Raw genomic sequence first — 17,591 nt, 5'->3', positions numbered from 1 at the left:
AATCTATCTATTAGCTTTAGAGCTATCCACCCACCACAAATGTTTCTGTAGCTGGCCCTCCACTTATTAAGGGTACAGACATGTGTGAAAGATCCAAAGACAGCGTATCAGTGTGCTAAGAAATACACATTTGTATGAAAATGTACTTCATCTTTTTGTATCTTGTTTCCCCCCTGTAAGATATATTACTTGTTGCTCTTGGGCTTCTTTTATGTTCAGTTCAGTTTCGCAGATCTGAGCAAGTGAGAATGGTGAACAACAGGCAAAACGTAAAAAGGTGGGGGGTGACTACAGATCAGATCTTCCCGTGTAATCAGTTTAAACATTTTAAAAGAACTGACTGACCACTAATTAATGAATCATCAATATATTCAATGTAGGGCAGCAGGTGCTTAATCAAAACTAAGTAGTCATTCAAGAAGGTACAGGTGTAATTTTATTTTAGATATATATTTTTAAAAAGGAGTAGACAGAAAGCAAAAACCAACTACTGGGACTATACAAAAAAAAAAAACTTTTGCACAGCAAACCATCATCAAAAACGGAAGGCAACCTACTGAATGAGAGAAGATATTTCCAAATGACATATCTGACAAAGGGTAAATATCCAAAATATATAAGGAATGTATACAACTTAATACCGAAAAACCCCAAATAATTTGATTAAAAAATAGGTAGAAGACCTGAATAGGCATTTTTTCCCAAAGAAGACACACAAAGGCTGGCCAACACATGAAAAGATGCTCAATATCACTAACCATCAGGGAAATGCAAGTCAAAACCACAATGAGATATCCTGTGAGATATCCTGCTCCTGTGAGAATGGCTAGAATCAAAAGGACAAGAAATAATGTGTTGGCAAGGATGCGGAGAAAGAGCAGCCCTTGTGCACTGTTGGTGGAAATGTAAATTGGTGCAGGCACTGTGGAAAACAGCATGGAAGGGCCTAAAAAATTAAAAATAGAAATAATATATGATCTAATAGTTCCAATACAGGGTATTTACCTAAAGAACACAAAAGCACTAATTAGAAAAGCTATATGCACCCCTATGTTTACTGCAGCATTATTTACAATAGCTAAGATATGGAAGCAATGTAAGTGTCCATCAACAGATGGATGGATAAAGAAGATGTGGTATGTGTACACATTGAAATATTACTCAGTTATAAAAAAGAATGAGATCTTGCCATTTGTAACAACATGGATGGACCTGGAGGGAATTATGGTAGGTAAAATAAGACAGAGATAAGATGAATACCTTATGATTTTACTTAGAGGTGGGATCTAAAAAATAAAACATATGAAAAAACAAACAAAAAGCAGAATCAGACTTATAAATAGAGAACAAACTGGTGGTTGCCAGAGAGGAGGGAGTTAGGGAGATGGGCAAAATGGGTGAAGGGGAGTGTGAGGTCCAGGCTTCCAGTTATGGAATGAATAAGTCACAGCAATGAAAGGTGTGACTTTGGGAATATAGTCAATGGTACTGTAATAGTGCTGTAGGGTGACCGACGGTAGCAACCTTTGTGGTGAGTATAGCATAGCAAATAGACTTGTCAAGTGAGTCACTATGTTGGACATTTGAAACGAATGTAACATTGCACATCAACTGTACTGGAGTTAAAAAAGGAAAAGAGTAGACAGCAGTGACAGCTACAGAAAACTGTGCTAATTATGCAAGAGTTTTATTGCCCTTAATGCCAAGTTTGAGATGTTTTATGTATTGCATATTTAAATAACTTTTTTGGGTGTATCAAAAATTAAACTAACAAGCATACACTATACCACTGACCTTGGCCCAGAAGTGAAAGCGGTATGATGGTTCAAAGGAGTAGGACATAGTGACAAAGACTTTAGTAAAGATAATTTTGAGTTGTTATTTAAATATTTCACCTTCAGTAATTTTATCAATTTAGTCTGAGAAAATGAGTCCAGAAGAGGGGTACACAGTGTGGATGGTAATGGGTCAAAGTTGGTAATTTAAAGTAAGGGAGTAGTAAGTTACATCGTGTCTTCTAAGGGGTGTCTGAGTCCTTCTGATTCCCTTCCCCCGGTGGTGTGGACAATTAGCTCTGCTCTTCCGTCATCACAGATCCCTTCCTGGCTGTAGGAGCAGGGGGCGGGACCTCAGGGTCTCCTCACCCCAGGGGACCAGGCTCACCTTTGAGAGGCCTTCTCCACTAGCAGAGAAAGAAGGAAGGCAGGAAGGTATCTCCAGGCAAGAACTCAAGCACCTCAATCCTGAGACAGAGAGAACTACTTCCCACTGGAGATGTGAGAAATTGGACCATCTGAAAGCTTGAAATATTGGTATGTACATTCATTTTTTTCTTTTTCAACTGTGGCAAAGTATATATAACATAAAATTTATAGTTTTAATCATTTTCAAGAGTACAATTCGGTGGCATTAGTACATTCACTTCATTGTGTGGCTGTCAGCACTATGGGTCATTTTTAAAGAGGTCACACACTCGTAAGAATGCCCCACGCATTCCTACAGGCTCACAGCAATAATGGGCAGTGACAAAACGGGTTAAAGCTCACTTTGGCCCAGAGCCCCCTCCTGTGGCATCCTCTTTGCCCAGACAACCAGCAGCGGGTCCATACTAACCCTCAGGTGTCCCCAAACCCACTAGACCATTTGAAAGGGCAATTAGTGGCTTCATACAATTCATTGTTTATTTACTCGAAAGACTGTAACAGTTTCTTCCAGGCTGCTCTGTTCTATTGTGTAAAATACAAGTTTGGGACCTTTTAAAATGTGTGTTATTTACCTGATAGAACTCAATGGCTTCTCTGGAGCCATTCAGTTTTATTGTGGAAATTAGTACTAGGGGGGCTTTTTAAAAGCTGAATTTTAGACCTGACAGCCTGCGTTTGCTCACATTGTTAATGCAGCTGATTGAGCTAACAGCCACCACAGGGCAGTGGGGGACACTTACACGGCCTCTCCAGAAGAAGCAGTAAGGCCAAGGGGGTCCACTTCTGCGAATACATATGGGTACCCTCGGGCCCCATTAGAGAGGAGAGCGCTGGCTCAGGGACTTAGCATTTTTTCTCCCTCCACATTGTTCCCCTGAACAGAGCTTATCAGGGATCCCCATGGTATCTAAGAATCACTGTTTGCTTTTGAAATAAAGATTATTTACTTTGAAATATTAGATGAGACCAATTCTTTGGAGATCTGCTGAAAAAGGTGTCAGGAAATGACCCAGATTGACTTTTCTGTGGGAGTCAAGTAGGAAGATGATGTGGTAGAGACTTGCTGGAGCCTCCTAGAAGGCACATGTGAGTCGCATCTAGGACTGATAGACTCACAAGTTGGCCTTTAGGGGAGAACAGGCGAGGTTAGAATATATTACAAAATAGGGAGGGTACAAGCCACAGTCAGGCATAGTTCACGGGATTTCTTGGTACCTATTTTTCTATGATGTCAAGGTAAGAACATGACTCACACTTTTAGCTACTCAGGGTTTTATATACTAAATCCATAATGTAATATTTTCCTACCCTGGTTTTTAAGGCCCTCGGTAGGACTTAAATCAGAGAGTAACTCATGGTATTCTGATGAGTGACTCTTCTCAGTGGTGCTGTAATTACTACAATCTGCATAGAATAATAGAGTATTTTGTCTATTTATCACCTCATTTAATCTGGACATAAACCTAACAAGGAAGGCATTACTATCATCCTGTTTATACAACTGAGAAAGTTCAGACACAGATAGGTAAATACTTAGCCCAAAGTAAATTCTAGCCCAAGTTCGAGGATTAAAAATTCCATCCTTGCTTCATGATGAGGGGAGGTTAGGGAGAGCTGGGCGAAAGGTTTGCTGTGTTTCCCCTCCTTATCATGAGAGCAGAGATAAGAGGCATAATTTGAATTCTTGGTCTTCATTGTTTGAAAGGCAATGAGTAAGTCTCACTGAGAAGTTATTTTGCATAAAGTACTACCTAGGGATCCTGTTCTCCAGTCAGTTGTTGAGACCAGACATAAATACATAAGGTGAGCAGAGGACAGAAGCAGGCCTGTGTCCACAATTATATGAGGTGCTGATGGAATGGGTGTGTGGGAGCCAGGTAGGTGGGTTAATCAGGGTTTCTGTAGAAGATGAAGCTTGAGCTCATGGTTGAAGGAAGCACTGTGCAGCAAAAGGTGACCCTCACCCCTCTGCATCAGTGGCAGTCTAGAGTTGGCTTTCACACGCCTTTCCCTTTAGACGCCTACGCCCCCGGCAGAATGAAGGGCCTGCGGCTCCCTGTTCATCCCCACAGCCTCACTTGCTCAGACCAAGGCCATTCATTCTGCAGAGGCTGGTCCTTCCCTTTTTCATTCCTGGGTCATCTGATGCTACCCATCCTTTATATGTACTTCAAATCCCTCTTCCCCACTCCCCTCCTCTGTGCTCTGAGTACTTCAGTGCTTTAGCTGCACCCCTCCAGTGGCTTTTATTTCTTCATAAATTGAGGGGGGGGGGCACGAGTGTGATTACTGAAGCAGCTAAGAGCATCATCAACCAGAGTCAGACAGACCACTCTGGGGGGTTTATGTCCATAAGACTTTGGGTAAGTTATGTGCCTCTGGCCACCCAGATTCACTAGGATTTTAGGGAGAGTATTTGGGAAATGAAATGAAATAAAACTTCATTGAAAATATCATCTCTTTAGGGCCCTTATGTTGAATCCCTCCTTCCTAGCTGAGAGGGTTGTTATGGGGAGTAAATGAAGTAATGCATGTGAAATGCTGAGCGTGGCACCTCCACATGACTGCTGTGCTAATAAGACCGATGGCCAGGTATGCACATGTTGACATTTAATATACATACTAGTTACATGTATGCCTAAGCTTCTTCTACCACACTGGAACTCCCAGAGAGTGGGATCCATAGGTAATGAATTTCCGTGTCTTCCATATAGGCCAGCACAATGCCTTACCCATTACAGGGGCTCAGTAGTGTAAATATCCTTCGAAAGAATGCAGAAAAAAAGAAGCATGCATCACTGGTGGAGAAAATATGGGAGAGTGTTGTGAGTCGTGGCAGCATTATGAATCACAGAAATGAGGAGCGAAGAGGAGAGAAAGGGAAGGGCCAGAGGGTATCCGGCCTCACCCCCTCTCCATGCAGGAAACGTATCCATGGCATCACAAAATTCTCCATTGGTTACTGATTTCTAATTTAATTCCACTCTAACTGCACTGGATGATTTTAATCTTCTGAAGTGTTTTTCAAGTTTTAATTTTAACTCCAGTTAGTGAATATACAGTATAATATTAGTTTCAGGTGTGCAATATAGTGATTCAACACTTCCATACATCGCCCTGTGCTCATCACAAGTGCCCTTCTTAATCCCATCACCTGTTTCACACATCCCCACCCCCTCTCTTCTGGTAACCATCAGTTTGTTCTCTATAATTAAGAGTCTGTTTCTTGCTTTGTTTCCATCTCTCTTTTTCCCTTATTTTGTTTCTTAAATTCCACATAAGATTGAAATCATATGGTTTCTGTCTTTCTCTGATTGATGTATTTCACTTAGTATAATACTCTCTGGCTCTGTCCATGTTGTAGCAAATGGCAAGATTTCATTCTTTTTTTATGGCTGAATAATATTCTATTATATCTATCTATCTCACATCTTTATCCATTTATCAGTTTCTTGGGTATTTTTGGATTGATTAAAAAAGAACTATTCCATTTTTGCCCATTCTTTACCTGTGTGGCAGTTAATAGTATTTCTTAATTTATTTCTAGGAGAGAGAGAGAGAGAGAGAGAGACAGCGTGAGCAGGGGAGGGTCAGAGAGAGAGGGAGTGACAGACTCTGAAACAGGCTCCAGGCTCTGAGCTGGCAGTCAGCACAGAGCCCGACGCGGGGCTCGAACCCACGAACCGTGAGATCATGACCTAAGTGAAAGTCGGATGCTTAACCGACTAAGCCACCCAGGCGCCCCGATAATTCTACAGCATCTTAAAGGCACAGACATCTGCTCTAAGCCCTTAGTGATGAGTCCCTGACCATCAACCTCTATCTCCTGGGTGGTCTGCTGCAGTGGCACACAGCAAGTTTCAGAAAAACATTTTCTATTTTCAGCCCAAAGTTGCCATCATTTAACCACAGAACATTGGTCCTAGTTTATTCATTTATTTGCTCATTGTTTTCTTTCATTCATCAAGTGACTTACTGTGCCTCCTAATTGCTAGGAACTGTGCTAGGTGCTAGGGATAAAAAGATAACCAAGCCAGAAATGTTAGGATTATTATAACTATTAGCAGAAACAAAGTGTTAGTACAGACTGAGTAAACTAGTTGTTAGAATGTAAAATGTGGCACAAGCTGCCAGTCTCTGACCCCATCCAAACTTGCTTTGTTGCTGTGTGATGGAGGATGAGAGAATCACAATCACTGGGAGTCAAAGGACCTGGAGTTTAGTCCCACCTCTGCCACTTGCTACCTTGTGACCCTGGATGAGTCTCATCACCTATCTCAGGCTCAGTTTTCTTATCTGTAAAACGGGTCCTTCCTATCTCACAAGGTTATTGTGAGATCCACAAAATGAGGCAATGTGATAGTGATTCTAAACTCTAAAGCTCTTTAAAAAAGTTTTTAATTTAGATGGTATACCAAAGAGACTTCATTATAAGTAAGGAGTCCTTTGCATTGGAAGGACTGCTGTGGGTCTCAAGGGCAGGGCTGATAGAAACCTTCTAGCATGCCACATTAGCATCTTTAATGTTGGAAATGTAAAACTTTCTTAAAAAGTTCTGCATTGCCCCTTTTTGGACCCTTTCAGAAGAGACCAACTATTAGTAGCGCATGACAACTTGACTCACCTCTCAGGACATCAGGGACATTGTGTAAAATATTACCCAGGAAGTTATACTTCTGTGCTGGTGGCCACCCCTGACACGCTCCCTTTGCTTGGTTGAAGATGGTCCACTTGGCAAGGGGTCAGAAAGATGAAGCTGAATGCAACCCACCCCCGCTGCAGTCTGATGCCCACCCGGCCCTCTTCATCTTGCATCGGGGCCATTTCCAGTCCTGACTTGGGATGAACACTAGCTCCATGTGGAAGTAAAACCCCTTCATTTTGGTCTAATTCTCATTTACTTAATTCCATTACATCTCCCAAATGGTAAATGGAGATTTGATGGGTGTGATTCATCTGAATGAGTTGTATGAGGCCTTTCTTCTTCTTTTTTTCTTTTTGCAAAGCCAGCAGCCCCCTGGATGGTAAAGCCCTGAACACAGGGGCATGACCACTTCTCCTCACCACTGCACCCTGCCTGCCCCAGCTCTATGCCTGGCTGAGCACGCAGGATGCGCTCAATAAATGCCTGTGGCATAAGTGAATCAATCAATGGCAGTTGTTTGGATTTCAATATAAATGGATTTTGGACCTGAGATATTGCCAGATGGGCAGACAGGTTACAGTCTGGTGATGCATCTCCACGGCTATAAAAATGTAGCCATTTCTGGAGTTGCACGCTGACATTTCAGAAGATGATTATATGCACAATTTAACCACACGGCCACTCATGCTCTCCAAGTGCCATTGCTTCAACAACTGTTTTCATGTTGGCTTTCTTGCTCATTCCTTTTTTTTTTGTAAGTCAAGCACAGTTTTTTTCTCAGCTTCTCTTATTTCCAGCCGAATGTGATTTATTCATATGAAATTATGCTCCATTTTTATAAAACCCAAGTTACTGCAAATGATGCTTGAGGTTTCACAGAAAATATTAATTCCTGATCTGCTGCTATAAAGCATCCCTGCTCGTTCTGCAGCAGCTCTGTCGCTCTGAGACAGATGGAAGCAGTCCAAGGGTATGATTAACTTCTTAGCCCTGGCAATTTCCTAGTGCTCCTCTTGCCCTAGATTTCAAGATTGACCTCCAGCTTCTCTGCAAATGCACAGTTGCTCAGCTTGATAAATCACACAAATCCCGGTTTTGATCACAGTTATCTACTATTTACTACTTATGAAGGGAAGTTAATCATATTCCAAGGCACTTCATATGCGGCACACATACCCTTACTTCGCTGAACAGCACTTTGCATATTTTCCACATTACTGGCGACGTGGCAGCTTTCACAGTGCTGCGAGTCGACACCAAAGACACACCTTTATAAATGAGCCTCCTGCCCATTTATCCTGATTCTCCTCTGCCTTTCTCTACCCTATCCAGTACAATAATCCATAAGGAGAAAAAAACCAGTTGGGAGGCACATCATAAGGAGTGAATAAGTAAGAAGGAGAGTGTCTCTTTACAGATTGAAGTTTTCTTGTAATTGGCTTGTTTTACCTTATTGAGGATTTTGCCACCTCTTCCTGCCCTGGTCTCTTGCTTTTTTCATGATTGGGGAATCTGTGAGCCTCTGGTAGGCCAGATGACTTTCAAAGGCATAAAATAGATAAAAAGTTCCACAGTCAGCTGTAGGAAAGAACAAAAAGAAGTGCCATTCTACCCTCATGCAACCCTTCCTGTCACTGCAGGGTGGCACAAGTTAGCTGGGCTGAGGCCCAAATTTGCTTTGCCAGTGTGAGCCAGTCTTGACACTCTGGTATTTGGCATGAAGTATAAATTAAGCTCATTGTTCAAGCAAGACCAAACAAGGCCACCTCTCCAGAAGTGACCACAGAAGATTTTTAAATTTAGAGAATAGAAATCCTATAGTTTTAATTTATTGAGGTTGTGTACTGATTACTTAGGACTCACTGAATTTGAAAGCACAGTCTTAAGTGTCAGATATTGCATTTCTTCTAGAATACCTATTTAAACCAGGAAAGTGGAGAAATGAAAAGATAGATAAGATTGGCCTTCAGAAGACATCTGGATACTGTCATCTCAGACATCCCACTGGGACTAAGTTTCTACTTGCCATTAGAAAGAAAAGGGAAATGCCAACCCTTTTCCTTATAAGTAGTCTCATCGGGTCAGGTCTTAAAGACCTGGATGCAGGTTTTCCCCTGGGAAAGCAGAGAACAGCCACTGGCTTCCTTCAGTGCACATTCACATCCCCCAATGACCCCAAGTTAAGTAAACCCCTAGGTCAGCATCATTTACATCTTGAAACAAAATGGCTCTAGTCATGTATCAGGCGTCCTGTGTTCAGTGGGTACTCAAGGCGGTTATAAGGCAAAATGGAAGAGAAAGGGGCCCACATATGAACTAAGTATCAGAACACGAGATAAGAAGTCTGTGGTGGCACGGCCTCAACCAACATGGGCTTTTTTATCCAACTGCACAATTGCAGAACTCAGGAAGCATCTTTTAAGGTCCAACAAGTGCTGTCATTTTCTAGGACAAAAATGAAAGTACTGTCTTATCATTATGGAATTTTATTTATTTATTTTTTAAAAGTTTATTTATTTATTTTGAGAAAGAGAGAACAGGGGAGGGGCAGAGACAGAGGGAGAGAGAATCCCAAGCAGCTTCTGTGCTATTAGTGCAGAGTCCGACATGGGCCTTGATCTCATCACCCTGAGATCATGACCTGAACTGAAATCAAGAGTTGGATGCTTGGGGCACCTGAGTGGGTCAGTCAGTTGAGCATCCAACTTTGGATCAGGTCATGATCTTGCATTCCTGGGTTCAAGCCCCATGTCAGACTCTGTGCTGATACCTCAGAGCCTGGTGCCTCCTTCTGATTCTGTGTCTCCCTCTCTCTGCCCCTACCCTGCTCACACTCTGTCTCTCAAAAATTAAAATAAAAAATTAACAAAAAAGAGATGCTCAACTGACTAAGCCACCCAGGCACCCCATCATTATGGAATTTTATACCAAGAAGTGATAACATGCTGGAAAGAATTATTTAGGAAAACAGATTAGTTTATGTAAATAAATTAATATCAGGCTATAAATAGCCAAAGATATTGGGGTTAGATCTCCACCTTGGGAAGGTCATGATTTGGGGGGAATCTTTATTCAGTTCCATTCCTACCCTGAGGTGGTTCATCTGACAGACAGAATATTAGGCAAGACATGCAGCAGTATGTCCCAGAATCATACTCGTTATTTTCTAGAAAATACTGGTTTATTCAACAGAATAAGTAATTTGCTAGAAAATGACATATTAGCTGGTAAGTTAGAATTCCCTAATTTAAGAAAATAGAAAATCTAAATCCAATTAATGCAGTAGGTATTTAAATTCTTATTTTGAAAAGGATTTAAAATTGTATCTCTAAATGATTACACATACTTATCACATCTGGAAATTACTCATATGGCCCCCAATTAGTGGAAAACATAGACTAGGGAAAGCACAGAGGGTAGTTTTATAGGACTGCATTGTTAGAATAGCAAAGTCAACTCATTACTTTAAAATGAGCTGAATTCCCCCAATTTTGAACAGAAAAAAAAATTTAGATTTAAGGGGGTAATGCTCTATTACATTTAAAGACAGATAACTCATAAGAAGAGATATTACAATGGGAACCTGTTTCTCTGTTTCTAGGGAATGGGATTTTTTTCCTCACAGTATTCTGATCTTAGCAGTTATAGAATCAACAGAGGCTAAGGTGCTAACTTACCGGTTGACTAACTATTTGGTTTGATGAAGGGTTTTAGAATATCAGAAAAAAGTCAAGGGGGAATAATGTTGCTATCATTAAAATTCATGTACATCTTCTATCCAGGACAGAGTCACATGTCTTTTGGGAAGCAGTCTTAGAATGTATCAATTCTAGTTTCTGATAACTTGCCTTTATATTTGCAGCTTTGTCGTCAAAAGAATTCCATATTTTCCTAAAACACGTTTTGATTCATTCTACCAAAGGTCACAGTGTTTTGTGTCTATACATGTAGCTTTATTGAAATACAGTTTATATACCATAATGTTCACCCATTTAAAATGTGCAGTTTGACCGTTTTTAGTATAGTTACAGGGTTGTGAAACCATCACCCTAATCTAATTTTATAACATTGCCAGTACCCCTGAAAGAAATCTAACCATTGGCAATAACAGTATATTGTAAACTGAGGGCTTTCACTTGCTTATCAATGCATTTTGTTGAAGGAAGCTCTTACTTAATAAGTCAAAGGGAAAAAAAGAAATATGTAGAAGAAAGGAATTAATGTGTCAGATTTTAAATATTTTGATCCAGAGTCTTTTACCAACAGACTCAGAAGCGGTACAGTTTATCAGCTTTTGTGAAAATCCCAGGAGCAATTGCAGACAATCACGTGGCAACCACTCTTAGAGCACACAAGCTTGTGTGGTTGTCATGGGGAAGGCTTTTCTAATGAAATAAAAATACTCACACTCAGCCTGCCACCATAGAGGAAATGCTTTTCACCCATGTGCACAGATAATTTGCCTAAGTGACAGGTTTTACCTTGGAGAAGCAGTGAACCGAGCTAGTTGACACAGTCAATTATTGTTCATTCCTCAAAAAAAAAAAAAAAAAAGGAAAAAAGAGAACTGAGAAGGAAGGGAAGGGAAGGTGGTGACAGTCAGATAATGTTAAGGTACCCACTAGCCAGGGTAACATCTCCTTCATCTGGCTCTAACGCTATAAGAGCCTGACTTGTGGAGAGGAACTGAGGCTTCACCTTTGCCTTCTAACAGTTCTTTAAGAAACACACATACACACACCCCAACCTCAGTAAATGAAAGCCCACAAGCCAACCAAAACAAAAAGGGCATTTTTTGTGTATCCCTGAAAATAACTTTATATATTCCTGTTCAGCTATCTTTTTATAAAGCCTTTTTGGCAGAGCAGGATGTGAAATACAGCTTGAGTGTGTTTACTGATTAGGTTTATATATCTCATTCAATAACACAAGTACAAAAACACAGGCCAAAGCGAGGAGGGAAAAGTCAGGCTCTCAGGACCATGAACTGGGTTACGTGCGCAAAGTATTTCATGAGAAGATTTCATCAAAAGACAGACAACTCCTGTGAAATGGTATGGAAAAAGTCTGAAGACAACATCTCAAAATGAATGAAGTACTTATTGCTGAAAAATGAGCTTAGATCTCAACCAATTCCAAAGTTCAGAATTTACTGCACCATTCAGGTCTTTCCCTCTAAGTTTCTTGTCTCCTGTTTCATTGCACAACAAGGGATTCTTCATACTTTCTATGAAATACAACAAGGCGATTTTTGCAGTAATAAACTCCACACATGCATGACAAATCCAAGCATGCAAAATGTTTAACATCCCAGTTCACAGATACTTTAGGGACAAAATCCGATTATGAATTATATGCCACAATAAATAGGGCTCAATGTTTCATAAAGCAATTTATAGTTCATAAAAATGACAAAATGTACCTGTCAGACAGAGCGTGGAGAGCAGTTCTCTGGGCTGCCTGCTGGAAGGAAGGGCAGAGATGTTTATTTAATATTCTGACTTTAAATTATGTACTCAATCAACACTTTTAAAAAACCTGTGTCACACACGTTTTTGCCATGTGGCCAAATATTAAACTACCAGCAACATTGTAGAGGCCCATCATATTATGAAATGGATGTTCCCCAGTTAACTGAAGCCTGCAGCACACACCCGCCACCAGGGGGCGAGCATGAGACGTACGGAGTTCTTGAAAGGTGAGGTTAGACCAGTCTCTGGAGACCCAGAGTGGCTCAGACTTACTTCATTTTTACTTTCTGAAATCACTTTTACCATTGCTTTATTCTACTTTCCTGTAAGAAAAATATCTGTTCTTGTTCCTTTGTAGCTTCTTTCTCAATGAAAGTGTAATTAAAAGAATTTTTAAATTTATTTTTGAGAGAGTGAGAGCGTGAGTGGGGGAGGTATACAGAAAGAAAGGACAGGATCCAAAGTGGGTTCTGCACTGACAGCAGACAGCCCAATGTGGGGCTCGAACCCACGAACTGTGAGATTAAGACCTGAGCTGAATTTGAACACTTAACCAAATGAGCCACCCAGGTGCCCCTAAAGTATAATTTTTTAGGTTTCTTGGAAAAGCACAATTGGAAATTGGGATTAGAAGAGTGAGAGTATTATGAGATTGCTGATTTGTTTTAGGCATAGTAATGATATTATGGTTTTTAAAAGTGTCTTTTAGAGATCTATTTTGAAATATTTATGGATACTATTATATGAGGTTGGGATTTATTTTAAAACAGTACAATTGGAACAAAGGGAGAATGGGTGGGCATTTATAAATGAAACACGATGGCCTTAATAACTGTTGATAACTGTTGGAGCTAGGTGATGAGCACACTGAGGGATTAGTATATTATTCTGGATATTTTGGATGTTTTTGAAACTTTCCATAATACAAAAACTAAGAGAAAAAGAAAAGAAAAAGGCTGTCATTTCTCCATCAGATTCTCTCATGTTTGTAATCACTTTCTTTTTGTCTGGCTATTTTAAATTTTTGTACATTGGCTTTCTATCATTGAGTACTCTGAGGCTTCAGAAGGCCAAGGTCATACTCTATTCTCTTTCTCAGAAGTTATAATTGGGAGGGGATCAAAGCATGGCCTCTTGGATGAAGGCTCACTCAGGATGTACCAGAAAATAAAGAGTGCATACAGTTCATTTTTACCATGTATACTACATATGTCAAGTTTACTAATTACCAGGGACACCAAAATGTTTCCCATGTTATTCCTGTTTCCATTTAGACAGTAGACAAAATAGAATCTTCAGATTAGAAAAAAAAGCTGACACATTAGTGTCATCATCACTATTACAGAAAGGAAATACACCTTTGGTAGTAGCTGCATGTCCTTGGATCAGTCAGTCCAACACTTACTGAATTCCTACTGTGTAGAGACTATTGCCCTGGCCTCCAGGAGGAGGGCAGAATAAGCAAAACAAACAGCAAAACAAAGACAAAAGTAGAATAAGCAGTCATTGTCTCAGGGAAGCTCAGTCCCTAGATAGGAAGTCACACTGGAGGTCCAGGGATGACTTGAGGACAATTATGAAATGAAATGCAATGAAAAGGTTAAGGTAGGACAGCATTAGGAAGGTGCCCATCTGAGGGACAGCTAATGGCTAGTGGATCAGCAGCTCCTCAAACAGTGCCTGGAACTGTTAGCAGGTACTCAGTAGATATTCACTGAGTAAACATTAAATGAATGACTCAACCAGGGAATCCTTCCCACTGAGATTTAAGCAGAACTTTATTTTTAAAAAATGTTTATTTATTTTGAGAGAGAGAGAAAGAAAGAGAGAGACAGCAAGCAGGGGTGGGGCTGAGAGAGAGGGTGAGAGAGAATCACAAGCAGGCTCCACTCTGTCAGCATGGAGTCTGACGTGGGGCTCGATCCCACAAACTGTGAGATCATGGCTGAGCCAAAATCAAGAGTCAGATGCTTAACTGACTGAGACACCCAGGTGCCCCTGAGCAGACCTTTAAAGACAAGGAGGGATGTGGTCAGGGAGAAGAGGTGTTGGTCATACTGGAGTAGGAGGTAGAGCAAGGGCCTGTTTAAGACTCTAGTAGTGGTTCTCAACTGGGATATCCCTTACTCCCAACACCAATAGTGTCTGGAATTGAGCAGGGCTGTTTCTTTGTGTTACATTCATGAGTGGGATCACTACAGGCATTTAGTGCCTGGGATCAGGGATGCTAAAACCTTTCAAAGATCAGGAAGGTCACTTATAGGGTGAGGAAGTGTCCCCTTAAAATGACAAGGGTATCTCTATGGAGAAACACTGCAGCAAAGTAGGAATGAAAGTCAGATTTGAAAGAAGTGACACAGGGAACATTAGCCTCTGGGCCTGGCAAAAGGAACTGAAAATAAATGAGTAAGAGGAACTTAGATAATTCCCACAGATGACATAACCACATTGATTTAAGAAAAAAACATAAGGTCTATGAAACTGGGAATTGAAAGTCTTACATTCTGAGAGAGGTTTTGCTAATCATTTATATGGCAACCTTGAGTCTGGCCCTCAACCTATGTCTATTTCCAAACTGCCCTCTCCTTCTCTGAAGGGGATGATGAGGGAGCCCAGTCAGTCACCGCCCAGGCTACTAAGGACAGTCTAAGGGTTACTGCCTCTTCTTTCTCCCCTGAATTCCAGTAAATTAAAGCCCAAATGTCCTGGCATTCCAGGGCCACTTAATTAGTCAAGAGAGGAAAGAAGAATATCTGCAGAGCGTCTCTTGGTGAGGACACCTGAGGAAGTAGAAAGAGGAGTGGGGAAAGAGGTGAGAAGCCCAGGGAAGACTTGGAGCCCAGGAGCCCCCTCTGATACTTCAGAGGACAGGTACTTTCTTCTCTCTGTGATCTCTCAGAGAGCCAGCCCAGGAGCATGCCCACAAAAAACACCCAGCAGGTGATGGGCCTTTCTCTGTGCTCTTCCAGAGGGCCAGCCCAGGAGTATGCCCACAAAAAAACACCCAGCAGGTGATGGGCAGCCATCATTGTTCCCACGTTTGTCTCCTAAAGGGTTCTCTTACCACTCATCAAGGTGGCTTTGAGTTTTGGCAGCTATACTTGAAAAGAACTTAACTTGCTACTCTTGACTCTGTCTAAATATACAAAAAGAATTTGGAACTCCCCAAAGGAAAGATGGCATGCATTATTAGTACAGTCTCTTAACATCATCTCAGCAGGAGGCACTGGAGATTGACTCTTCCTGGAATAACAAAAATCGTAAGGGATGTGACCAAAAGTTCAACAGAAACTTCTAACATGGCCTCTGAAGTTTCCTCTAGCCATGGCTGTCAATGTTTAAAGAAGTATATTGATTCTTTTCTTTCCTGCCTCCAAATACTTCCTACTGACTTTTGTGGTAGGGAAACACAGTGCTTTTTTTGATGTGCTGCCTATAAGAAAGTTATTTAGAAAGCAAAAGCAAAACAAACAAAAGCTGAGAGACTCAGCTGCTCAACCATCACTGGAGTGATGCATCCTAAGTGGATGGCACCTGGTGAGAGTAAGTCCATACATAGGACTGATGTTGGCTGATTCCTCTAAACTGAATTGGAGAAGGGGTTGCTTTCCTTTAGCAGATGGATGAGATGGTGGGGCCAAAAGGCTTAGACATATGTCACAGACATATAAAGGCTTAGACATCAGTCATCCCACTAGTCATTAAAGAGTGTCTTTCTGTGACCGTCACTCTCCAATCTGTCCACATGATGCATGTTACCACCCACTTAACACCGCAGTATTTAGCATCATTGATTGCCTGCACCATTATTTTCAATGCCTGGTTTTGATTGTGCTATTTAATTTGCAGTTTATTCTACATCATTAAAAACTTTTGACTCATCACCCACCAAGAAAAGTGATGAGAGTATTTTAAACATTTCAAATAATTCCTTGAGAAAATAAAAGCTTTATGGCATTAGATTGAAATTGTATGTCATATACCAAGGCAAAGACCACAAAATATTTTTTTTTACTGCCTCCTCTCTTAAAAGTAGTTTGGCTTTTGCATACTGTTTTACTTCACTCTCGGAAAATAATAAAATAAATAAACATTGGAATTAAAGAGCAGAGAAAAAATTACTTAGGTGACTCATGATTGAAGCCTGAAAAACTACTCATAGTAAACTAGATGAATTGCCCAATTTTCTTCTTTCAAGAGTTGTACATTACAGCAACCATATTTTCCTCTTCCTAAATCATCATCTCCTCTTGTAACTTTCCTCTTATTCTGTTCTCAGCAAAATAGGTTGAGAGGGTTAAGAGAATGCTTCATTGACCTTTCCTGAGTTCATTACTCATTCACGAATGACTCTGAAGCATAAGTCTATGAGACAAAACAAGCTTTCCACCAGAAATAATCATTTTCCAGGTTCTCCTCGAGAGATGACATCTTTTCTGTCTTTATTACAGGAAGCTCGGTGTTTTGGAATATAATCAGTAGACATTCAGGTTTCAATGTATGCTAAATGAATTACCAGTCACAATCTGTTATTGAAGGGAACTCAAAGAGGAAATTAAGTGCCCTTCTTGTAATTGGGTTGTGCACAGAACAAGTTTATGGATATTGAAGCGGGGAGAAGAATGAAAGGATGAGGCTGAAATTCAGAGGGGTCTCAGGATGATCCAATTTCTTTTGTACTTGATAGAAACAGAACTAACACATGGACAGCTCCGTAATTTGGTGTGAAGTACCTATGATGTACGGTTACTGGGCTCGGCTTGGGTGACAGGCAAAACAGACAAAACCCTTGCCATATTGTAGTTGGGGTCTAGAGTGAGTCAGACATGAAAAATTAAACATACTGAAACATGTTAGATTACAAGGACTACGACTGGCGTGGACAGGGTGCTATGAAACAGAATACAAAGATCTCATTTGGAATGAATGGTCAGGGAGGGCTTGCTAACTAAGTAAAACACAAAAAAGCTGATGCCTGCAGGATAAAGGGGTTATTGAAGCAGAGACATGGGAGTGGGTGGGGAAGGAAGGGCTCCTGGCAGGGAGGATAGTTTGGGAGCAAAGGCCTGAGGCTGGCCTAGATCCTTGCTCAGTTGAAAAACTATATGAAGGACACAGTGGGGGAGCTCAGTGAGCAGTGGAGACAGGGGCAAATCCCAAGGGCTTTGGAGGTGAAATGAATGATTTTGGATATTATCCATAGGGCAATAAGAAGTCATTGAAGGATTTACATTATTGGAAGCTGGGCAAAGGATGTATGGGAACTGTCTG

General features: G+C 40.8%; 1 protein-coding gene across 1 annotated transcript in view; it reads right to left on the bottom strand.

Annotated features, from left to right (window-relative positions):
* AFF3 (ALF transcription elongation factor 3) overlaps window positions 1–17,591 on the bottom strand; it is a 434,327-nt gene that overhangs the window by 80,410 nt on the left and 336,326 nt on the right. Inside the window, exon 13 of the mRNA XM_077749191.1 lies at window positions 12,272–12,312. Within this exon, the coding sequence (XP_077605317.1) occupies window positions 12,272–12,312 (41 nt within the window). The remainder of the gene's footprint in view (window positions 1–12,271; window positions 12,313–17,591) is intronic.

The sequence above is a fragment of the Crocuta crocuta genome, unplaced genomic scaffold (assembly GCF_008692635.1).
Source record: "Crocuta crocuta isolate KB4526 unplaced genomic scaffold, BGI_CrCroc_1.0 scaffold118, whole genome shotgun sequence".
NCBI lineage: Eukaryota > Metazoa > Chordata > Mammalia > Carnivora > Hyaenidae > Crocuta > Crocuta crocuta.
This window is presented reverse-complemented; position numbering and strand designations above follow the sequence as displayed.